Source organism: Letharia columbiana, assembly GCF_014066305.1.
Source record: "Letharia columbiana isolate WasteWater2 chromosome Unknown Sc0000035_s1, whole genome shotgun sequence".
Taxonomy (NCBI): domain Eukaryota; kingdom Fungi; phylum Ascomycota; class Lecanoromycetes; order Lecanorales; family Parmeliaceae; genus Letharia; species Letharia columbiana.
In genome coordinates, this window is record NW_023501079.1 from 250,987 (window position 1) to 274,929 (window position 23,943).

Below are 23,943 nucleotides of genomic sequence, written 5' to 3' on the forward strand. Positions count from 1 at the left end.
CGTTATCTTTCCCTCGCTCGCCTCTTCGGCTATAGGGCGAGGTTGGTCTCCAATGGAAGGCCACTGTCGTTGCAACGGCGTTGCGTTAAGGTAAGTAACCGCCACGAGGGATGACGGAGGATTTTAGACCCATTGGAGGTGGGGGTAGTACACTCCTCGTTACATCTTTCCCTGATCTTGTGTTTTCCTTTCTGCTTGCATCCCTTGCATTTTGTTGTACGTCTACACTATGGCGACTCAAGACGAAGAGCGCAAGGCTTCTACAGCCTCAGCACCGAATTACGGTCTAACAAGCGAGGATGATGCCGCAGTTTTGGGTAGGTCAAGATATCAGGGATTACGAGAACATGTGTCTGACACGGGACCCAGCAAAACTTGGGTACAAGCAAGAGTTGCGGCGGAACTTCACTATGATCGAAGTCTTCGGCATTGCCTTCAGTATAATGGGACTCTTACCATCCATTGCTTCGACACTGTCATACTCTATTCCCGCTGGTCCTGTGGGAATGGTTTGGGTTAGTGGAATGATAGTAAATTTATGACGCGAACTTCGAATTGACACCTGTAAGGGATGGTTCCTGTCGTCAGGCTTCATCTTCGTTGTTGGACTCGCTATGGTAGGCTTTCCGCCTTCAACGGATGCCGCTTTTCTAAATGAACATCTCTAGGCTGATCTTGGCTCTGCCATGCCTACATCCGGAGGCTTATACTGGTGGACGCATTTCTTTTCTTCAGCCAAGACACGTAATCCACTCTGCTTCTTAGTCGGCTACAGCAACACGTTGGGTCTCGTAGGTGGCTTATGCTCGATTGACTGTGAGAAAAATGAACTCGCATCTAACTCGAACCCCTTTGCTAATTATCAACAGATGCATTCGCCCTCATGTTCCTCTCGGTCATCGTAGTCGCCCGCGACGGCAATTGGACCCCATCCAATGGAGTCATCTACGCCACGTTCCTGGCTTGTGTTTGCTGCCACGGAATCCTTGCTTCAACAATGTCTAGGATCATGGGCAAGCTGCAGACAGTCTTCGTGTTCGCGAACTTCATCTTGATCTTCGCAACCGTAATAGCCCTGCCCATAGGAGCACGGCACAACCGTAATGATGGTCATTATATATTCGCACAGACAGAGAACTCAACGACATGGCCGACCGGATGGGCCTTCATGCTAGCTTGGCTTAGTCCTATATGGACTATAGGAGGCTTCGACTCCTGTGTACACATGTCCGAGGAGGCAGCTAACGCGACCAAGGCTGTTGTATGTTCAACAATGTGTCTCAAATCTAAATCAATGGACACTGACATCATCTTTGACAGCCTTTTGGCATACTCATGTCCATTGCGTCGTGCTGGTTCTTTGGCTTCATCATCGTTATCGTGCTTGCTGCATGCATCAACCCCGATCTGAGCTCAGTCACTGGATCGAAGTTTGGCCAGCCAATGGCGCAGGCAAGCCAACCTCTCGCTCTCCCTTCTCGGCTTGTACATTGACCAAAGAGATCAGATTTACTTTGACGCCATAGGCAAACACGGCACTCTAGGCCTGATGTCGCTCCTCTTCATTGTCCAATTCCTTATGGGCCTCTCCATCCTCGTAGCGGCCTCCCGTCAAGCCTGGGCCTTTTCCCGCGATGGTGCTCTCCCATTCTCCCGCTTCTTTCGTCCCATCTCGCAAAAGTTCGGTTACATCCCTCTTCGCACGATCTGGGGATCGGTCTTCTTAGCAGCCATCTTAGGTCTGTTATCACTCATCGCGCCAGCGGCTGCCCAGGCGCTGTTCTCGCTGGCGGTGGCGGGAAATAATTTGGCTTGGGGGATACCTATTTTTGCCAGGGTGGTTTGGGGCCAGAAGAAATTCAAGCCGGGACCTTTCTACACCGGGGACAGGTTCTCAATTCCGATTGCTTGGGGGGCTATTACGTTCTTGGTCTTCGGGACGCTGTTGTCCATGTTTCCAGTTGAAGGACCGGATCCTACTCGTAGGTCTTCCCTTCCGCTCTGAGATCATCTGTACCAGTACCTGCGGGGCATCCTCACTCTCCCGCTAATCCCAAATCCTCCGAGTTCCGCATACTAACACCCACTCCCAGCCCAAAACATGAATTACACTGTCGTCATCAACTCCGCCGTTTGGTTCGGCGCCTTGGCCTACTACTACATCGACGCTCGGAAATGGTTCACGGGACCGAAGATCACCATTGATACAGACGACTTGACAGAGGCGCAGCAGCAGGCCATCGCAGAAGACGGGCTCGAGATCAAGGGGCTTGACGATGCGGTCCACGCGAAGGTGAGTGTGGACGGCAGCGGCAGCGGGAGTGGGAGTGGGAGCGATGTCAAAACGGTGTGAGGACATGTCACACACTGGTAGGGAAGGCTTGCCAACAATTTGTGGTTGGTAACCGTGAAGGCTGCGATGACTTTTTACCTAAATCTTTTCCCTGAGTGGCCCAGTCTGCCTCTGGGATATCTGTCAGTTGAACTTCAAGCATCGGCTCGTTCTGAAGTGATGAGGGACTCGAGTCAGGTCTGAACGGTACTTTGTCGTTATTAGTATCAAAACTTGGCTGTCAGAGCAGGGTCCTCTTTTTCTATATCCAAAAAACCGTCAACTCCATTTTGTAAGCTAATGCTACATGTTACATATCCCTTCCATACTGTAAATTTTTTCCCCCTGCTCTTTTTCCCTTCTGTTTGTTTTCTCGCTTGTGTTTTTCTCTCTCTCTCTCTCTGTCTGTTCATTTCGTTTTTTTTGAATTTTTTTGTTTTCCCTGGATCTTTCCATCCGGCATGATACGCACAAAACCAGTCCCCGTGAGCAGCTGCAGAGCGGAGATTGTAAAAAAAAAAAAAAAAAAAACGACCGCCCCTACGCCACGCGCGATTCTCTACATATTTCGCCGTGTCTCAAGTAGCACAGCCTTCATTGCCACGTTCTTTATTCGTTCCAGTCGCGCTTTCTTTCCCTTTGTTTGCTCTCGGTGCATTGGACACTCATGACAGCCCTCCTCTTCCCCACCCTTCTCTTCTCCAAGGGCCTGCTACTTGGCCAGCGGTTCTTCGTACGACTTCGGTCGGATGCCGGGATTCAATCCCGTCGTCCGTGCAGAAGAGATCGCCCCTGTGAAAGGATTGTGTTTTGCGTCCTCGAGTGCTGGTGGATCGCACCTCGCTTATCAAGTTTTGTCTCCGGCGGCTGTGATTCGCACCCCGGTTTGTAATGTCTCCGGCTCCATGGGCGGATCCTGAATGGTATCTTCCTCCGGGGAGCTCCTTCTTGCTTCGGCGCTTTGCTCCTGACGGATCGGGTCCTGTGTGCGACGGTTTCGGGTCGGAGACGCTGGTCTCGTTGGTTGTGATGGATGGATCGGTGGTTGTGTCCATGATGACGTCTCGCGCGTGGGTATAAGGGTCGTGGGCCAAGTATGCGCGACCGTCTGCTCGGTAAGGGCTCGATGTCTCGCTCGAGGAGGAATCCTGAATCGGGTCCGGGTCGTGGGGATGTTGATCGGTGTGATGATTCTGGGGGTAGGTCGTCCGGTGACTTCTGTCGTTACCGGTGTGATCTTTGCCGAGCATAGCGGAGTCTACGGTCTCGACCCTGGCCAATTCCTGGTTCACATGGTATCTCCTCGGTCCGTCCGTGGTTTGTACTGGTGGTGCGTGTTTGGCGATCTTCTTCCTTTTTTGAAACTCAGGTGGTGCATGCATCTCCACGGTTGCACTTGCTGCTTCGCGCACGCATCCGGTATTCGTTGCGCCAAGAAACAGAGGAGCTTCCGCACCTATGGTGTTGGGGCGATGGGTCCACTCTCTGCCGTCTTTATTGTCATCGTCATCGTCATTGACGATATCGCGGTTCCAACCCCAACGTGTGGCTTTTATAGTTGCTGGAAGATAAAGCGCTTGAGGTCGATTGTTGGGGTCTGTGGCGAATGATGATGCTAAGGGTACAACGGGTATGTGTCTCTCCATTGAATGGCTAAACAACCAGGGTGGAGCATCGTCTTTGGGCCAGTCAAATTGCAGTTCTCGCGGGAGTCCGTCGAGTAGTTGTGTGAGTTTGGTCTGCAGAGCGACTAATTCAGGATCAGACATCCAGTCGTTGGTGGCGCTAGTTGCTTTGATGTCATGCATACGCCGTACAAAATCGATTCCCATCTTTTGCAGCATCGGAAGTACGGTCCGCAGTAGCTGCGCTCGTGATTGCTCGCAATGGTTTGTTGAGGGATGATCTTCATGCTTTGGTATGATGTTGAGTTGCAATTTTGGGCTGACAAGGAATTCCACGGATGACCTGCCTGGTCGCGTGACGCTAACATCCGCCCCGACCTGGCCTATTGATTGCTGCACGAGGCCCAACAAGGAGCGAAGTAGCATGCGAGACTCCTTGTCCCTCACGGGAACGTCCGCCTTCCCCTGCAGGTTCTTGATATTTGGAAACCAGGCATTCATAGTGGAGTTGATGCGTTGACTATCAGTCCAGCTTGGTAAATTTGGACAAGCGGCGTTTTGTCGAAGCGTCAGCACATATGCATTGACCTGTGGGACGATACGATCGCTGGATTGGTCTTTGATCGTCATGGGGCAGCCACCCAAACTTGAAGTAGGCTTTGATGTGAGTTGGCATTTCGCTGCTTTGGAGTCGATATGGCTTGAGGAAGACGGGTCTTTCTGGGTTCATTCCTCGCAGCCCCTGCGGGGCCGTGTAGGATCTGAGTGTACCATGTCTCCTGGAACATTCTTGAAGTTGATATGTCCCTTTGTTGCTCATGCTCGCGTAGATCTTCGGTCAAATATCTGTGAAGATCTATCTGAGTGTCTGTTGTCGAGGGGGATGGTCGGTCTGGGTTCAACGGCTGTTGAATTGCGCGCGTGGAAAGCTCGTGGATCGTACTCATTCGTCCTAATCCAGAGTTGTCCGAGTGTGAGATTATCTTCCGAAATTGAGTATGACGCTTTTTCTCAAGGATATTCACAGGAGCTTGAGAATCTGATGAGACATTCCTGTGGATCTGGCACCAAACTGATCGTCTTTGTCGACGCTGAAGCACGATGTCGCTGTTGGTAGCCCTTGAGAGGTTGCTGTGGATGGCCTCCGTAAACATGCTTTGTTTTCCTTTGGAGGCCCTGCTGCAGATGGTCTTCGATGGCTTGCTGTGCGCGGTTTCCGAAATCTTAATGTGTATGTTCCATGAGAGCCAGCTGTTGGTAGTCCTTCAGTGCTTTGCTTGTGGTGTTGCTGGCTGACGTCCCTCCAATCGTGATGATTTGGTACAGGTCCTGTTCCACTCTCATTAGGCGTTGCGCGTCCTAGTAGTGGGTAAGGGAGATGGGGTTCATTGTCGGTATGTTGGTTATCGTCATGCTGCTCTCCTTCTTCAAAAGATTAATTAGGAACAGATGACGGGTTTCAATCATCAGTCACATCATCCACCCGTGGGTCTAAACTTTTTTCCTGTCTGTTAAGTCTCTGATCAATGCTCCTAGTCTTGTAATCCTCGACATCTCCTTGAAAGGAACCGACTTGACTATTCTTTGCCGATCGACCATTCTCGTTCCGACGATTCAATGCCGCGATAAGCTTTCCATGTCCGCGAATTTCCATAGCCTGTCTCATTCTGTCCTTCTTTAATGTCTTCGTGCTCGTTTCGTCACAGTCCTCGGCTGCTAACGTGTGAACGAAGAAGTCAGAGACAAGCTCAAGCGTACATTGAAATGTGGTATGGGGTATTGGGTTAAGGATAATTGAATGGAAATGACACACCATCGGTTGCGATGAATGATTTCTGTTCCGTCACACACACAGGCATGCTTTCTTCAGCCTCTTTTCTGATCTTGGCTTCTGCGTGGAGGCTGAGTACCATCATAGGGACAGACTGATTAGTATTAGCAGTGCCTCAGCTAGGGAAATATACAAGAGACACAGACTGGTTTCAGGTGGGAGTTGCTGTGACAGGCTGGGATCCGTGTAAGAGGTATTACCAGGAGTGTAGAGGGGCTCTTCTGTCCTACTTGACGCTACGGACCTGGGACTGAACGCGGTCCTACCAGCGACGCTGAATAACGATTGCTCAGCTATTGGCGAGTAATCTGGGTGCTGCTTCTGTCGAATGGCTTGCTGTCGTTGTGTAATTGGCATTGGCTCAAGAGCTGGCTGAAGCGGTAAGGCAGTCAACCCACCACCAGCGTGCGATGGAATTATTTGGTCAGTGGGCGAAGTAGACGCCAGTGGGAGTGAAGCGAGAGGGAGTGAAAGCCAATAATTATTCAATTGCGCCAAGTGGACACTGCAGCGCTTTTTGTTCTTGAGGCAGAAGTTGCAGCTCGAAATGGAGCCTTGATTGGAAGACCAACTTTTCTCACATTTCGTATGTTCTAAACGGCAGGTATCACAAGTCTGAAGCTCAGTTAGCTCCGCAGTAAGGATCGTATATTCGTGCGGACCCACTGGTCTGGCTCTCACCCATTCTTGATTTTTTCATTCGTAGGGCTTCTTCATCAGCTATTGTATTGTCTACCTCGCCTTCATCGTCGAGATTGACTTCCCGATCGCAATTACGTTTGAGCCGAAGGCTTCCAGCAGACACCCTTTCACTTCCAACGAACCGGCCCATGTTCTTTTCTCCATGTGCGGACAGGGTCCCGGAGTCGGTCAACCAGTTGAAATGACTTTTTGCTTTCGTGGGAGAGTTCGCAGAGCTGCATGTAGTCCTGGATTGCAAGATCAATAAGAGTGGAGTCCAATCCTGCTAGCATAGGGTCGGCACGAAGGGGTGAGTTCCCTTCATATTGAGGACACTGCTTTGCCGGTGGCCATGGATACACAAGTCCTCCGTCCTAGATCGTGTTAGTAGGCAATAGCCAAGAATTGGGATGTAAGCAAAGTTGATGACTTACAATACCTTTGTGCAGATTCACCGCTCTTCGCTCACCGAAAAAGCGTGAGAACAGCCCAATCCAGTCAAGAGAGATCTCGTGTTGCTCTTGGTCGATTGTCAGGCCGGGTACCGCGCAGTCGTTGAGTCCCGCTCGCACTTGAATCACAAACATCCCTTCGGTCGTTTCAGGTTCGAAGATTTGGATAGGGTAACTCGGCGGGCCCCAACCATCTGACTGGCCGAAGAGTCGTCGCCTTTCGGAAGGTTTGTACTTGTCTGCCTCTCCCATTGGCCCAAGACCCCCCTCTCTCTCTCTCATGTGTCTGAAAATAACGCCCTCATACAAATTCTCCGGGTCGTTCGGATCGTTCGGCCTATGTTGGATCTTGAATACAGCCCTTCCGGGGTCCAGCTCTAATAGCCCTGCGAAGCGGAGCTGAGCTTTGAAATCATACTGTTCGACACGGTCGAGAGGAGCGCGATCCCAGGTGGCCCAGATACCAGCTCTAGAGTGAGAGAAGGTGTCGTATTCAGCATAGTACGTATCTACAATGGCGAGCTCGAGAGGTCAGCATCGTTCAAGATCAAGCTTTTATCTCCGAGACCCAAGGCACTTCGCTATGAGGGATGCTGGAAGGCATCGAATGACTTGAGAGACTGGCCAGCTACGCTCAAACTTTACATTGAGCGAGCGGCCTCGAAACAACAAGACAACAGGCACTTGGCGTAGACAATTTCCCGGTGGTAGGGGCGACGAGGGTATGCGCTAGACAAGGAATACTGACCGCTGATGAAATGTAACGTATTGCTTGGTAGATGCTGTGATTTGAAGACGTCTTCGACCTCAGCCTTGAGTTGCTTGCAGACAGACCTCACGCACGTCCATAGATGGGTAAGGTCATCCTGACTTTTGCAGTTGCGGAAGTTGTCCCTGATCATTCGTAAGATTAAGTCCCATATTTCAAATGGTAGAAAGAGACGGGGAGGCAGGCCTCCTATGTGTTCTGGCATGATGGAAAACGCAGGAGAGGCTTGTGTCGCGGAGACAGAAGTACCAGGAGAAGCTTTAGACACCGTATGGGTTCACGAGGTAGCAAAGTGAAGAAAGTAAAGGCAAGGAACCGTGAGGTGAGAAGAATTGGAAGTGTGGTACAGGGCGAAAAGCGAGCAAACGGGGTGGTGGCGTGAGTGCTCCGTCAACCAGATATATCTTGACGCACTAGGTGACAGCAAATTCGCCCTCGAATCATTGGCAATCTCCTGGCGAAGGAGACATGATGAGAGCTGGCGGTGATGGTGATGATGATGATTCACGAAAGAGGACTGCGAAGGAAGATGAAACCCGGAGGATATGGTTAAGCGGAGAATCATTGATACGACCGACAGCTACTCCAACCAAAGCGCAAGTGTGGGCGTTGTCGTTTGGATCTGATACCACGTCCCTACAGACTTCTCACAATTTGCTGTGCATAAGGCCGGAGATGTACGGATTAACTACCGCATCTAGGTAGCGTGTCGAAACAAAAGGACATGCTTGGCCGGTGGTATCAAACTGTCGACCGATTTGCCAACGTGTCTAGGCGATTGACCATGATCAAATGCAACATAAGTGGCGAGTAGGAAGTGAACGCTCAGGGCGATTCTAACTCGGCGGCACGCAATGGAGATGAAGGATTGAAGATTTTGGGGCAAATGTTAGAAAAGAAAAAAAAAGAAAAAAAAAAAAAAAAAAAAAAAAAAAAACATACAACATAGATTCGCATAGGGTCTGTTTGGAGTTCAAGCATCTCCCACATTGCCAAAGTGCTGCGTGACTCACATGCTAATAAAGTAGCAAGTAATACTCCAAGGTACTAAAGACGGGTTTTCATACCCGGACAGCAGAAGATCTTCCAACACTCTGTGCTACTATACGATCTCAACAATTAATTCTATGAGAACACTTTGTGTTTAAGACCTATAGCATTTCCAATGTACTCCAACTTGGTCAGCAGAGTTTTCCGTAGATTGTATCGTCGTGGTGATGTCGTGAGTTGAACATTTTCCGTGGTCGCTTAGTGTCTAGATATTGGAAAAACCGCCAAGCCTAAGTGGGTATAGTGTCCGAATTAGCACCCGCTGATCTCCGGGGTTGTTTCCAGTGTCCGTCCGTGCCCGACCTGATAATTAGAAACCCTTATACGAGATCAGCGTACGGCTTTTCATCCGTTCTCTCAGGTCTATGAGGTTCCGAGGTGCCTAGAGTCTTAGGTGGGACTAGTGGCTTTTCTAAAGTTTTGAGTAATTCAACGGTTGCGGTGTGCCCAAAACCTCAAAGAAGACTAGTGGCTTTTCTAAAGTTTTGAGTAATTCAACGGTTGCGGTGTGCCTAAAACCTCGAATGGGACTAGTGGCTTTCCTAAAGTTTTGCGTAATTCAACGGTTGCGGTGTGCCCAAAACCTCAAATGAGACTAGTGGCTTTCCTAAAGTTTTGGTAATTCAACGGTTGCGGTGTGCCCAAAACCTCGAATGGGACTAGTGGCTTTCCTAAAGTTTTGCGTAATTCAATGATCACGGCGTGCCCAAAACCTCGAATGGGACTAGTGGATTTCCTAAAGTTTTGAGTAATTCAACGGTTGCGGTGTGCCCAAAACCTCAAATGAGACTAGTGGCTTTCCTAAAGTTTTGAGTAATTCAACGGTTGCGATGTGCCCAAAACCTCGAATGGGACTAGTGGCTTTTCTAAAGTTTTGTATAATTCAACGGTTGAACGGTCTCAAACCCCTCTGGATTTGTCGCATCACATATCAATCCAGATTATAGTACCGATGAACCGGGCTTCCATCTTTCGTGATCCGTCAGCATTACAGCATAGGTTGACCGTAATTCGATCCTGTTCCCGATTGGCACCTGTTATTCGCTCCGTATTCCAGCTACGATCTGGTATCATCTTCCAGAAATACCCCGTCTCGTCCATCTTGAAGGTGTCCGCGGGGTTGAAACTCTGATCAGCCTTACGGGTGTCTTCCATGATATCTCGTGTGCGGTCATTGATATCAGCAGAGCTAGCCTCGTTGTGTCGAGCCTGTAGCTTCAAGTTGTGCCGACTTTGGAAGCCTTGAAGCCATCCTTAGGTCCATTCAGGGCAGAGTTGGCCTTGATAGCAGGGTAGACGGCTCCAAAGATCCGTGGCTCGGCATCGAAGATTCTCGCCAGTGAGAGTGTGTCTGGCTGCCTTATACCGTTGCGCCCACTCAAAGAGAGCCTCTTCTAGGACCTCCCATTTGTCCGCACGTTGACGCTTTGTATCCTTGCAATCTGGCACAGGTCTCTTGTCCAGATATGTGTATTTGACCCCAAGGATTTTGCTGCAGGTGGAGGTATTTAGTTTGTATTAATACTGCTCATTCCACCAACGGCCACAGTCCTCCAGAGTTTTCTTGCTGTTGAGGCCAGTACCAGGCGTGGAGTCGTCATTGTACCATGCTCGTAAGGCCTTGCTTTGACTGTCTTTGATGCTCCGACAAGGCAGTTTTATAGGAGGAAGGATATCAGACATCTTTGGATACAACGGACTCGGCAAAAGGTAGAAGAAGAGCTAACGGACTGGGTTGAAAGGAGAGACTCGGTTATTTGTATGAGGTTTGGTGGATTTCGCAGCTATAGCCAGGTGTCTGTTATGCGGTACCGCTAAAAGCAGGTACTACCGTAATTACCTTACCACTTTACCGCCACCCGCTGCGCCAATCGATGCGCACCGCAGTTTGGAGTACCACTGTCGGCCGAAAACAACCCACACAATAGCGTGTCCGAAGCCAACCCCTGCTCAGCACCAAGTCTATGCCTGCGTCCCTTGGTGACTACATATTCAGCCGGCGTGAGAGGGATCCGTACTTTCTGCGGGCCCATGCATCTGCGGAGGAGACGGGCTGGACTACCGTTGTAGGCAAGCTGAGTTGAGCGGCTGGATCCTCCGTTGAGGAGGCATTGACAAGGAAGGGCATCTCTACCCTCTCAAAGCTGGAGTGCTCGACAGAGATCGAGCATTAGCCAATCGACGCTAGCTTATTGAGTACACCAATCTCTGGAAGCATGGACGTGGATACCGGCGGTAGCGCTTCGTGCACAGCGGGAGAGGGGAGCAAGATCTTGGTGATCGGAGCAGGCTGCACTGGTCTTGCCCTTGCCCATGGTCTGAAAAAGGTAGGCACCCAGATACTGCAAAAGCGCTTGTGATTTATATTCCTAATCTCGTTGCTAGGAATTGAAGTCTCTCGCTAACGGTGAACATAGGCTGGGATTCCTTATGCCGTGTACGAGAGTAGAAGCAACGTTGCCCCACTGAAAAGAGATTGGAATTTTGGCTTGCATTGGTCTGCGCCCGCTCTCCAATCTCTCATCCCCACCGAACTTTGGGCAATGATACAAAGCACCCAGGTGGATCCCCACACACCTACCAAGGACGTTGAGACACTTCGTTTCCACAATGGGAGAACCGGTGAACTCATTCGCGGGGTTGAAGTCGAAAGATTCTATCGCCTACGCCGGAGTAAGCTCCAGGCCTTGTTATCGGAAGGTCTCGATATAGAGTGGGAGAAGGAGATGGTAGATATAATACATTTAGAGGACGAGAAAGGGGTGAAAGCTATATTCGAGGATGGTACTGAAGTCACTGGCTCCATGCTGGTCGGTGCAGATGGTACACGCTCATCTGTTCGATCCCTTCTCGTCGGATGCGATAGTGCAAAGCCAACCCCCATTGACTTTGCTACCACGATGTGCTTCAGCAAGTACTCGCGTGACAGGGCTCTCTTCTTGCGTTCGGCACCACATCATCCATTGTTTCAGACTGCTCCACACCCAGACGGCTATTTCAGCTGGCTAGGACTTCATGATGCTTCGGATACCGATCATCCGGAAAGCTGGGTTTTTCAACATTACATTTCGTTCCCTGAGCCTCGAGAGTTCGAGAACAAGAAGACGGTGGCCGAGCATGTCGCTCACCAAAAAGCAATGGCATCTCAATTCGCCGACCCTTGGAGAAGCTCATTTGAATGGATACCAGATGACACCACGACAGCGTGGTACGGCAAATTGAATCACTGGGATCCAGCGCTACCAGAGCACAAGTGGAATAATCGAGGAGGACTCATTACACTGGCAGGCGACGCTGCACATCCTATGACGTTCCAGCGTGGACAGGGTTTGAATCACGCACTCACTGATTCAGTGAAGCTATGCAAAGCGATTGTGGATTGTTGGCACAGCAGTGAAGGCTTTCTGTGTGGACGGGCGGCTGCGATTGAGGGCTACGAAAAAGAAATGATAGCAAGAGCGAGCGAAGAACTGCGGCTTGGGGAGCTGAACTCGAGAATGTTACACGATTGGGAGCAGGTTCAGCAGAGTCCAACTTTTGGAAAGGGTCTTAGCAGGTAAGGTAGTCACGCCAAGCTCGCCTCTAGTGTCCGTCGGTTGTTCCCTTCTTTGTGGCCGGCTGGTTCACGCTAGCAAAAAGATCGACGCTAGGGGGATAGATTGGTCACGTCGTTGCGGCTCAAGGCTATATTTTCTGACTTCCTGCTTTTCTTCTTACTCTGGTGCGCGCGTAGGTCGATGTGACTGACTCAGGGAGCCAACCTCCTGATACGAGGCCCCTGCTAGCGTGTATAAGCCGGCCACACAAGGCTTAGCGGGCTTAGCTTCGAAATGCCTTCTTGGATCAACGCATTCGTTCAGCACCACAGACGCTCTTGCAACGATCTTGCTCAATCGTTGAGAGTCTGTATGGGACAGCTAACGTCTGCTTGTCTACGGCCGGTCCCTCCAGAATCATCGTGGCTTCTGCTCACGATGTCGGCATGGAACCCTTACTGAGGTAGCCCTTACAGGGCTAGTCATCTGATTTAGAAGAATTCACATAGCAAATAGCAACCTAATGGACGAGCGAGGAATGAGGCGAAATTACCTAGGGGAAGTGACAACATACGATAAGGGTTAGCATTCTAGGCTTAAAGATCTATCTACGTTTGATTTTCGTGTATGTACTATTTAGCGACCTTTGCAAAATCAGGCATGCAGATGCCATTGATATGCGTTTTTATCCCGGTCGCCAGATGAGGATCTTTCGAATTCGGAACGATGGGAGATTGGCCAGTACAGTCTACTTGCAGATCTGCGCTGCAAATGCATTGACCATATCCAGACCAGGCCCACCCCCATCCATGGAGGGGGGAACGCTACTCCAATTTAAATGAATGCAACATGGAAAAATGTCTGGTGATATGTTCCCTTTCATGCTTCCCACAACCCATGCCAGGTGAGCGAAATGGCATCACATTTGACCCCACAAGAAGCGGCCAATTGATACCAGCCTGCCAAAGTCGCAACCTCTGTGGTCTTCCTCGTTGTTTGTAACGTGTCGGTCTTCATCCGGATCATGTCGCAATTCCAAGTATCGAAGCGTCTTTTCCTCGACGATTTCACCATCGTCTTTGCCGCGGTATGGTCATAATGAATGGGTCAGCATTGTCCAGGACTGATGAGTATCAAGCTTTGTTCGGATGTCACAGGCGCTTTGTACCTGAAGGGTGGGTCAGGTTGTCCCGAGATGTCCTCGAAAGCTCTTTAAGTGACATATCGAGCTACGACTAATGGTCTTGGTCTACACATCTACAGAGTTCTAATGGAGGACCCCAATCCGCCCCAAATATACGATTGCTCTTTTCAAGGTAAAAGTGTGGTCACTCCAAACGACGGAGGTTTCTACGCAGGCTCTGTACCGACGCCGTTCTCATTGGTCCATGCTTCTTAGCCGTCAAGGTCTCACTACTCCACTGTGGTTCTATCGCCGCACTCTCCTCGTCCATCAGCGATGGCTATTGATTGCTTGGTGGATCAATCTTATTCAAATCATCCTTTGGGTGATCGGCTCGACGCTGTTTTACATCTTCCAGTGTATACCTCCCGGTCATTACTGGCAACGTATGTATGTCTCGTTCCAGATCCCGCCGCCATCGCCGGTAAGTGGGCAGTGCAACTCCGCTACGCCTGTATTGGTCGCCCTGCCTTTGATCTCTAGCTTGATCTCTGACTTTGGGATTCTGGTCCTACCGGTTACAATTGTTTCGCGGCTTCACATGCGAACATGCAGGGAAATTGGCTTGATCGCAGTATTTTCGCTCGGCTTGCTGTAGGTACCCTAACTGATTACCATGAACAGAATTACGATCAATGACTGACCAAGAACTTTCGTGCATGTATTTGCGAAATCGTTCGAATCTGGCTCGAGGTGACCGTTCCTGCTTTTGAGGACCCCACTTGTAAGTCACACGCGTTTTCCAGATATGACTACACCTTGAAAGACGCTGCTCTAGATGCGAATGTCACGTTTGTTATCTTCACCTTCGCAGAGTGAAACATTGCTATTGCGGCCGCCTGTCTGCCACTTATTGCACCTCAGCGGCGATACCTTATCAACAGATTTCAAACTTATCGAGATAAAGGACCGGGCACTCCCATATCACACTCAAGCCGAGATGGGGCACCAATCCTTCTGAAAACACTCAAGATTCGCGTTAAAGCCAGGGACAGATACACGGCGGTTCACACGAAAGCAATTTCGAGGAGAGGAGAGCGTTAGTCTCATGGACAGAAGCCACATGCGACTTGGAAACGAAATCGACATTGAGTGGGGCCGTTCAAACCAACAGATTGATCAATGATCACTCGGTTTCTACGTGTGTGTTTGTTTGGGGTTGCAGGAAGCTGAAGGAACTCCTTTTTTCATAGCAATCCCAGCACCCAGAGAAACTACAACAATAAGCCAGAGAATCATCACTCTTGACTTCGGGCCCTATATCTCGAGTCTAGTCAATCTTAGCAGATACGTTCTGCGCAGAACCATATCATGCGCAGATTTGGATCAGATCTCGCCCACGAATGCGCCATATTCTCCTTGACAACCGGAGGCAAAAACATATCTGACTCGACGTTCCAGCTCGAGCCCGTCTCTTTTCCGACTTGCGCCCAGAATCGCTCCATGCTTTCCACATTGTGACGATAATTAAGACCAGTTCCTGTCGGCATCGGATACTGACCTGCATCAAGGCTACCCATCTGATTGCCGATGATCATGGAACCTGGGAGCTTGCGAGTCAGCGAAACCAGACGCTTCGTCGCCGTGACCATATCGTCCCAGCCCCAGGAATGCAAGAGCGAAGCCGCGTGGACGATATCCATCTTGCCTTCTACGGCCTCGAGACCTTTGCCGTCCGGTGCCATGGAATCTGCCAGGACATCACCCGAGAGCATTTGGGCATGGAGCTTGTCTCGGTCAAGGAACAGTTCGTAGCCCAGGTCGAGGAATGCGGGCTCGAGATCGAACCCGTACAGCTGTGTCGCCGCTATGCCTTCTTGGAAAACCAAGAAGCGAATCTCTTGACCGAAACAACATCCCGCGTCAACCAACGATGCTCCTGCACGGAGGCGCGGTAGGATACGAGGCCAGTACGGCAGCTTCGGCAAGGTGAAGTCCAGAAATCGGACTTGGCCGATGCATGCATATGACCAGATATCGAAGGCCTTGTCCCGCTACACTGTGCGTCAGCAGAGCTGGAGTGCAAGACGACGTACGTATAGAGGGGTACTCACGATGGCAAGAACGTGGAGCAGCACCCGCTCCGTGGGAATGCCGCTGTAGACCTCGAGCAGCTGCCGTCCCGCGTCGGGGATGGACTCCACGCGCTCCGCGTACCATGCGGGACGCGAGGTGGAATCAATCTGTGACTTTCCGTCAAACGTACTGGGACCGTGGTGCCCCTTTCTTTCCAAAGACATTGTATGGGCATGTGTGCGAGTATTAGGCTGGTATATAGATGAGGCGGAAGAGGCCGGGACTAAGGCCGTAGGTGGGAAGTGGCAGGGTTCCGTCATACGGATCTAGGAGTAGGCTGCGTGCATCTGGCGGTAATATTCCGCCTAGCGAATCTATAGAGAGCAGGCAGGTGCTTGTTGCTACCGAACGTAACATCATTGGATCTTTCAGCATTCGGCAGTCAGTTTAGTGAGGTGATTAGAATGCTCACATGCATTACACGTATTAAATATCCTGACAGCGCAGATCGCCCTCTAAGGCACTTCAAACGAACAGCTGGGTTATTCAGCTCATTGACTAGGCATTGTGTCTGCTTTGCAGATTGAGTCTGCAATGGGAGGACATGCCTGACTTCTTGACCTCTTTCGCATAGAAAGTATTTGTTTTTAAGGGATCCCACAACCGCTTTATAGACACGAACATGATTATAACTTCTGGAGTCAACGACTGATTCATTCACCACCAGATCGCTCGCCAAGATAGCTCATCTAACAGTCAAAAAAACCTTAAGCCTTGCGCGGCAATGTGGGCGACAGACCCTAGCACTTTGGCGCAGACGCTCTAAAGGGCAGCCAGATCATCGAGCGGGATCACATTGTATGATGATTGGGAATAGAACGATTTGCTCAGGCACGAGGAATCAAACATGATACCCTACTTTCAACAGCTGTAGTCACTCAGCTGAGCCGCGCTATCCCATCGATTGGCAGGGCGTAAGAGTCAGGGGCCTGCGTGCCAAGACATTTTACGCCCCATGCGCCAATCGATGGGAAACATCAGCGCAGCGATGCAGACATATAAGCAGCTGTATCAGACCTTGTCAAGTAAACAATACCAATGCTGCAACTGAAATCCCTCCCTGATCTTGCCTATCATCTACCTTGTCGGTTTAACAGACCTCGTGAATCTTCAGCACGGCTAGCTTCAAAGACACAGCCTACCACTGCAAGTACATCGATGATGTACCGAGAGGAGGACTCCTTCCAAGCCTTACGATCGATATCCCTGGTTTTCTCCACGCCGTTATGGGACGTACATATTCCACGACTCGAGCCGGGTGGCCTCCGAGTGCTGAGGAGGACCTCGTAAGGTACTGGAATGGCTTCGAGAGCTTGACTGTAAAATGTTCCACGGCTTGGGGGAATAATCCTGGTGTGCATCTTGTAACTTACCGGCAGTTCTGTAGAGTACTAGGCATCTACCTTGATTGATCCAGTATTTAGCCGGAAGAGACATCGGCATTACTCGTATCGCATATCGTCGACAGTAAGGGATGACGAAGTTGATGAGGAGACCGATTGCCATTGCCTTCTTTTCTTTTTGGGGGGTTGAACCACGCTTCATGGGTGGCCACTTTGGGTACACGCCGTCGCTGGTGGTGTGGACTATGCCTCGAGTGGTGGTGATGCATTGACCACTAATCTTAATCGGGTTAGGGGCCGACGGCACGCCCTGACAGGCCAAGAAGCGTCGGTTAACCTTCCCAACAAGAACTCATCTCGTTTCTCCCACAATTCCAGTTCCTTCTGTAAATTAGTGACCATGGTCAAAAGAAAGATTGGTGCCTTGGAGAAGGTTGATGCGGATTTGTACGAATTCATCCGCCACGACTACCTATGGGCAGACCCGCTTACTCTTATCAACAGGTCGAATCTGCAGTACAAAATAAGACGAGACCCTACGTACGCCCCAATCATCATGTCTATGCCATGTCTGACGCTGACGCTGGATAGTTCGTACAAAGAGGATTTCTTGAACCAATACAGCCAGTATGAGCATCAAAGGGACATATTCCTGCAAGCACCGTCCACCGCGACTGACGACGGCATTGTCTCAATTCGAGACTTGATCGACTTCTTGGCACACGTTGCAGATTGCTATCCACAAGATACGGCTCAATTTCCGCAAGATCTGATGCATATACTCAACACTCACCATGAAGAGCTAGAACCTGAGTTGCGAGAAAAGGTTGTGGGAAGTCTAGTGCTGCTGCGGAGGAAGGACATCATTGACTCTTCAACGTTTGTGTAGTCGTCCCCGCAATACATTAGGGTACAGACTGACGAATTGGCTGTGTAGACTCCTACATACTCTTTTTCCAATCCTCGTCTCCACCCCAAGTAAATCACTACGGACGCTCCTCTTCCAGAAGATCCTCTCCGACCTAAGAACATCAAACGCGAATTCTACGAATCACCGCCTCAACCGTACCATACAGACAGTCCTTTACAACCTACTCACCTCGGACCGCACATCCTCTAAAGGCCTGTGGGCTGTGAAACTTACACGGGAGCTATGGAAGCGCCAGATATGGACAGACTCAAAGGCGGTAGAAATCATGAAAGAAGCTAGTCTGGCGGATAACGAGAAGGTCATAGTGGGAGGGGTACGGTTCTTCCTTGGTGGTGATAAGGAAAGAGAAGAGCTAGAAGATGAGAGCAGTGATGGCGAAGCTGTTGACATGGGTAGGCTAAAGCACCAGATGGCCATCAATAAGAAAAACAAGAAGAAGGCAAGGATGATGGACAATGCTGTCGCGACAGTCAAGAAGAAGGAGAGAAAGAAGAAACAACCACATCCCCTGAACTTCTCCGCCTTTCACCTGCTGCACGACCCGCAAGGCTTTGCGGAAGCTCTGTTCTCCAAGCATCTCCAGAATACAAGGTCGAAACTCAATCTTGAACAGAAGCTTCTGGTGCTACAGCTAGTATCTCGACTTGTCGGATTACACAAGCTCACAGTCATAAGCCTTTATTCTTACTTCCTTAAGTATCTAACGCCTCGCCAACCATCAGTCACATCTTTTCTGGCCTCGCTAGCTCAGGCCACCCATAATCTCGTTCCTCCGGATGTCCTTGAGCCTTTAGTACAGAAGATAGCAAATGAATTCGTTTCTGAAGCGGCGGCAGCTGAAGTCGCATCTGCTGGATTGAATGCCATCAGGGAGATTTGCGTGCGACAGCCTCTGGCTATAAACGACACTCTCCTTCAAGATCTTGTAATGTATAGGAAGAGTAAGGACAAGGGTGTCATGATGGCCGCAAAAGGTTTACTAAGTCTGTATCGAGAAGTTGGGGCAGATATGCTCAAGAAAAGAGATCGAGGAAAAGAGGCAGCCATGGGTCTACGAAGTGGGCAGCGCAAAGAGCAAAGATTCGGCGAAGAAGCCGTAGGTGAGATTGAGGGACTGGAGCTATTGGAGAAGTGGAAAGAAGAAGAGCGACAGCGACAACGAGTCGAGAAGGGCCTTCCCGCCGAGAAAAGATCAGATGAGTCAGAGAGCGAAGATGATGAGGATCCAGGCGATTGGGAAGTCGACGAAGCTGATACTGATGACTCTGGTGGCTGGATCAATGTCGAGAGCGACAAGGAGATTGATATCAGCGATTCAGATGACGATAAGCCAGCTGCTAAGAAGGCCAAGGTTGACTCCGCTATTTCCAAGGTAGACGACGACAAGGAAAACGCAGAAGACCAAGCCGCGGCCACCGCCCTGAAGCTCTCCACCTTAGCGACCACCCGTATTTTAACCCCTGCCGACCTAGCCAAACTTCAGGAACTCCGCCTCTCAGCCAGCATAAACCAACAGCTCCCTGCCTCCCAACGCAAGCGCGCAGCTCAGCAAGCGGCCGCCTTGCAAGCCCGTCACGCCGACGATCCTCTGACAGCCGCTGAGATCGAAGGTCTAGCATCACTCTCCAAGAAATCCACCAAAGCCGACAAGATTGCGTTAGCTAAAGCCGGCAAAGGTGACGAGAGCGTACACCAGAGTACGCAGGCGAAGCGGAAGGAGAAAAAGGAGGCGTTGGGCAAGAGCACGACTAACAGGGAGAAAGCAAGGAAGAAGAACTTTATGATGACGCTGGGGAAAGGGAAGGCGAAGGGGAAGAGAAGTCTGGTTGAGCAGGGGAGAGTCTTGAAGGCGCATGTCGAGCGATCAAAGAGGGGCGGTAAGAGAGGGAATAAGGGGAAGTAGAAGACGATCGGTGACCCTGAGCGGTTTAGTCCGCAATTGCGCAAGGCCCTCCGCTCTATAAAAATTGATGCATATCTGTACTCTCGGGCCTCGAAGCTACTTTGTCCAGCTATCATCAGCATGGCCGGCATAGCACCCTGTCGTAGCGGGGTAAAGAGTCTTCCCAGCCGCCGTCCTGCTAGCTGGACGCCCGTGATGATCGCGCTCGGAAGCCTGCGGCATGCAAGATAAGTTGCTTGAATCGGGTACGTGTGTATGACCCGAACACCTTATCCTCATCCAGCCGTAAGTTGAGCCACCGCACTCGGCCACGTCTCAAGCAAACTTGCCCCTTGTGAGTGAAGCAATCATTTCGCCGATTATAAAATTTATCAATGAAGGGGATTGAGGTAAAGGTTCCTTAAGCTCAGAACAACTATTACCGAGACGAACAGACCGAACGTTTGGCGTTTTACCAAGGTAAAGAAAATGGCTGAAAGCGCCCTCCGATGGCCTGGCAGCGATCACAGGACGAGCAAATGCGGAGGCCGATGTCACAAAGGGCCGCAAAACCATGCGGCTTTTCGGACGCCCTTCGTAAACTCTGGTATTGTTTATTTCCATTGGATCGGGCGCTAAGAGAGCTGTCCCGACAGATGCCTGTTTATCATAAGTTGCGACGTTGGGTATTGATCATCGTCTCGGCTTCGCCTCATCAAAAGGAAGCTGCCAGCCAAGCCTTGGCTTTCACGGCTGTCTCTCATTATGGTCGTGCCTCCAGGGTGCTTAACTCATGTCCCTTTTCAGCGAGTGGTATGCCTTCCGAGGCACTCGACTACGGGCTCGGGCAGGGAAGCCTTGTAATGCCTTCGGTGAAGGCTTGCCCATTTCGCTACGATATCGGAATTTTACCGCAGGATGCGTTGTTATGAGGCATTTCGGCTGGCCTTGCTGTTGTGGCAGCTGGGAGGGACATAAACTGATTGTCATCGAGCTTCCCCAGATCACCACCACCATAAGCAATTTTATTCAAGTATCGCAGGAACTTATACCACTGGTATCGATTTCATGCCCTTTCTCAGATGCCTATCCTCAGAGGAACGGGATCCCAAGCCTGCGACGAGCCTAGGAATTTTCCGTGGGCCTGCTACGATATCGTGCATTTGGTCCATGTCTTTTTCTCCAGTCGGCAAATGGTTATTATATGGTCTTACACTCCTTGGACGATGACAAATAATACTACAGTAGAAGTGTCATTTATGGAAGCTCGGAACGAATCGAAAGCTGTGACAAGCACTCTCGCCCGATGATGCTCAACTTCTCTAGGCATATCAAGAGACACGGAGTGCAAATCCTTTACACCGCGAAATCAGAGCTCATCCTCTGAAGATTCTCTCGCCTCCTCCAATTTCCATGCACTGACAACTCTGCTTGAAGCTCCAGTATGCCTTGCCACTAGGGTTGCAGAAGAAGTTACAGTCCTTCTCTACTTTCTCTCTCAAGGATTCGGATAGACGGACGTCGCATGCTTCATTACATAGATTTTGGGAACAAGACATCTCAGCACACAAGATCTCTTAACAAGCTTGGACACATGAATAGAGACGAAGAGGAGCTGGACAGGCCTGTGCAGTATAGCTTTCGCCTGGAAAAATGGGACTGTCATGCTGTCGCCGACTTCCTTTTGATTCAAATGAACGACATGGATCATTTATTCGATGTGATCTGCAATGCTCGTAGGGAGAAAGAGCTCGTGGAATACGTCAGTTATGATGGGTACTCTCGTTGACAAATACTTTGCTGGTCCGGCTATACGCAGTACTGAGAAGAGCCTCTGAGCTCTCTCTGAATATGTAGGAGATGGAGAAGGACCGAGACACGGCTGCGAACACACAACATGACCACCACAATGGTAACATATCGAGATAATGGGTCTGACAGCGGTGCTAGTGAAGCGTGTGAAGAGGAACTTTGGCTATAGCAAGCATGCAGAGTACACGATGAAAATTGTGGAAATAAAGTATACGACGAGTCTGAACTTTTCAGGTGCTCAGATAGTCAATAAAGATGTATAGCCTTTGTTACGAATCCGTCGTTCTTGCTAGATCGATACCTACACTAATTTTAGGGGTAGGAAAAATCTTCCGACGCAGAAAACACTTCCCATGGATTGATCTTTCACAGCAAAGTCAGCTACAAATGATCGTCCGGTCGCCTTTGAGCCTGCAAAAGTGCTGATTGGGCCAATACTTTGCGGAAGTATAACCCTGAAGGATTGCCTCACGTACTGTCGATCCTTTTGCAGCGTGACTGGGGTGGAGTAAGAACGCATCCCTTCTCTAAAAGTCCTCATCCGATCCCAGTGCTTCGCCTGCTTGGCGGGACTCACAGAAGAAGGTCATTCGCTAAGTGTTTGATGGGGCTATGCAACAAAGCTCTGATCAAGAGACTTGGCAGCCATCCAATTGCCTTTAACTACCACATGGTCGCTGGATAACGCTTCAAGATTAGGTGTACTGGGACCGTATACCGCGATGTCATTGGCGCTGGTCCTAGGCGTACTATCTACGGCCCAAGCCCACGACCACCAGAGGCTCTCGCTATCGACGCACACGTAAATTTTGACCTTGCCGCATGGTTGTAACGGTATCATATCAAATGGTAGCCAAACCCACTGTCAGGCTTCCGTCGACGGAACTGACATTCCGACCATTTTGAATGGTGGAAGTCTTTAGTCAGCCAAAGGAAACCTTTGTGCCTAACAACGGATTAAGTGGAGGACTGAGGGTACCCACAGAATATCGTGCATATTGGAAAGAGCAACCCCGTGAAGGGAGACTGAAGTACAAGCCGCGAGCCCTTCACATAGTGATATTCCACCCCATCTTCAACACATCCTTCTGACATTCGCATGCCAGCTCAGCTTGAGTCTATCTCAACAGACGGTCTTTCTCCAAGTCTGACAGACCTTTCTGACCTTCTTCATACTTCCATGCCGTCATCCTAGACATCTTCGAAGCCTCGACTATGCCTACTCACGAGATACCATGGCCGCAGTGGACGCGAGAAGAGAACATAATTTGCGTCTGGTTCTCCGCCCTAGGCCTCGCGATCCCCGACATTGCACGCATCATCGAATACAAGCTCGGCAGACCAACTCGCCACCCGCGAGGATATTTTCGCCAAATGGACAGGATCAACCAAGAAGAAGCAGAGAGAGGCCGCCCACGGTTGTGCGGTCGTGACATGCTCGACTGGGACAGGGCTGCTGTTGATAACTTCCTCATCCTTCGGACCGATGACACGGACCTGCTCGACCACCTCCTCTGGTTCGGTGAGGAACACCTAGGGCTGCTTCGAACGGTACACCCTGGTATAGCTTCGCTTGACTATTCCTTTGCTGATAGCACCATGGTGGGCAGTACTTGGGCCGAGGCATACCCTTGAACGAAGCCGTGGACGTGGAAGATATGCAATACCAGTGGGCAAGGCTCCTCAGCAGACATCAAAGGTTCTACGGTAATCCAGCTCGTTATGGAGGGGGTGACTTCTTTTGAGGAGCCGCTCTGGGAAGCAGTGAGTTCTCATGGAGCCTCGGTCGACTGGTCCCTTACTGATGGCGTTATGGCGGTGTCGAGACATGCACTGGGACGAAGTTCTGGCCTTGGGGTTCCTGCGGGAGTACCGGGCTCGGTTCGTCGAGCGTCATACTAGCGTTGAAAATTCTACTTTCCGATTCTACGGTGGCAAATAAAACGACGAAGCAATGGAGGATGGCCTTTCGCGCTTAGCAAAATCTAAAAGAATAAAACACTCAGAGACAGAGTATAAAGCCGAGCTCACCGTTTTAAACGTTCATACTATCCTTCAAGACCCCAACAGTCATGTTATTCTCGTCAACGTCTCCGTGCTTGGAGCAAAGCCGTCCGATCCAGGAGCCATTCCCCTCGCATCCACGTATCCACCAACAGCCAGAAGCTCAATAATCTTCAACCGTATGCCTCATCCAGTGCCTCTGGCGGCTCCTACCTTCTAAACGATGAGAATAACCTAAAACGAATGGCAGCCCACTGCTGCACGTATGCACATTCTCATACCCTCTCAGAGGAACCGATTCGTGGACCTTTGTTTTGTTTTCGTCGTCGAACCCGCGTCGGGCCTCGTTGCTAGTTTCCATGCCTATGTTGTAGCGGGGAATCAATCATCGGAAGACGGGCCTCGGGTTTGCATCCTCGCACGCTTTTCCGTTTCG

The 23,943-nt window shown here is 50.3% G+C and overlaps 8 protein-coding genes across 8 annotated transcripts; 5 read left to right on the forward strand and 3 right to left on the reverse strand.

Moving 5' to 3' along the window:
* Positions 1 to 229: 229 nt before the first annotated feature.
* HO173_008870 (uncharacterized protein) lies at positions 230 to 1,494 on the forward strand (the record flags this gene model as incomplete). Its single annotated transcript, XM_037310766.1, has 6 exons — positions 230 to 317; positions 370 to 515; positions 570 to 617; positions 669 to 816; positions 870 to 1,261; positions 1,321 to 1,494. 6 exons carry the CDS (start codon positions 230 to 232, stop codon positions 1,492 to 1,494), a joined length of 996 nt encoding a protein of 331 aa, XP_037162330.1.
* A 55-nt stretch (positions 1,495 to 1,549) lies between these two features.
* On the forward strand, positions 1,550 to 2,353 carry HO173_008871 (uncharacterized protein; the record flags this gene model as incomplete). The annotated part of the gene is made up of 2 exons (XM_037310767.1): positions 1,550 to 1,982; positions 2,094 to 2,353. 2 exons carry the CDS (start codon positions 1,550 to 1,552, stop codon positions 2,351 to 2,353), a joined length of 693 nt encoding a protein of 230 aa, XP_037162331.1.
* Positions 2,354 to 2,997: 644 nt separating this feature from the next.
* On the reverse strand, positions 2,998 to 4,587 carry HO173_008872 (uncharacterized protein; the record flags this gene model as incomplete). Its single annotated transcript, XM_037310768.1, has 1 exon — positions 2,998 to 4,587. One exon carries the CDS (start codon positions 4,585 to 4,587, stop codon positions 2,998 to 3,000), a length of 1,590 nt encoding a protein of 529 aa, XP_037162332.1.
* Positions 4,588 to 5,416: 829 nt separating this feature from the next.
* On the reverse strand, positions 5,417 to 7,895 carry HO173_008873 (uncharacterized protein; the record flags this gene model as incomplete). Its single annotated transcript, XM_037310769.1, has 6 exons — positions 5,417 to 5,673; positions 5,935 to 6,156; positions 6,455 to 6,717; positions 6,830 to 6,843; positions 6,904 to 7,430; positions 7,670 to 7,895. 6 exons carry the CDS (start codon positions 7,893 to 7,895, stop codon positions 5,417 to 5,419), a joined length of 1,509 nt encoding a protein of 502 aa, XP_037162333.1.
* Positions 7,896 to 10,956: 3,061 nt separating this feature from the next.
* On the forward strand, positions 10,957 to 12,300 carry HO173_008874 (uncharacterized protein; the record flags this gene model as incomplete). Its single annotated transcript, XM_037310770.1, has 2 exons — positions 10,957 to 11,067; positions 11,158 to 12,300. 2 exons carry the CDS (start codon positions 10,957 to 10,959, stop codon positions 12,298 to 12,300), a joined length of 1,254 nt encoding a protein of 417 aa, XP_037162334.1.
* A 2,439-nt stretch (positions 12,301 to 14,739) lies between these two features.
* On the reverse strand, positions 14,740 to 15,699 carry HO173_008875 (uncharacterized protein; the record flags this gene model as incomplete). Its single annotated transcript, XM_037310771.1, has 2 exons — positions 14,740 to 15,453; positions 15,514 to 15,699. The coding sequence occupies 2 exons, from the start codon at positions 15,697 to 15,699 to the stop codon at positions 14,740 to 14,742; spliced, it is 900 nt and encodes a 299-aa protein (XP_037162335.1).
* Positions 15,700 to 17,278: 1,579 nt separating this feature from the next.
* HO173_008876 (uncharacterized protein) lies at positions 17,279 to 19,712 on the forward strand (the record flags this gene model as incomplete). The annotated part of the gene is made up of 4 exons (XM_037310772.1): positions 17,279 to 17,325; positions 17,383 to 17,418; positions 17,470 to 17,757; positions 17,816 to 19,712. The coding sequence occupies 4 exons, from the start codon at positions 17,279 to 17,281 to the stop codon at positions 19,710 to 19,712; spliced, it is 2,268 nt and encodes a 755-aa protein (XP_037162336.1).
* A 3,006-nt stretch (positions 19,713 to 22,718) lies between these two features.
* Positions 22,719 to 23,248, forward strand: HO173_008877 (uncharacterized protein; the record flags this gene model as incomplete). Its single annotated transcript, XM_037310773.1, has 2 exons — positions 22,719 to 23,054; positions 23,114 to 23,248. 2 exons carry the CDS (start codon positions 22,719 to 22,721, stop codon positions 23,246 to 23,248), a joined length of 471 nt encoding a protein of 156 aa, XP_037162337.1.
* Positions 23,249 to 23,943: the final 695 nt, after the last annotated feature.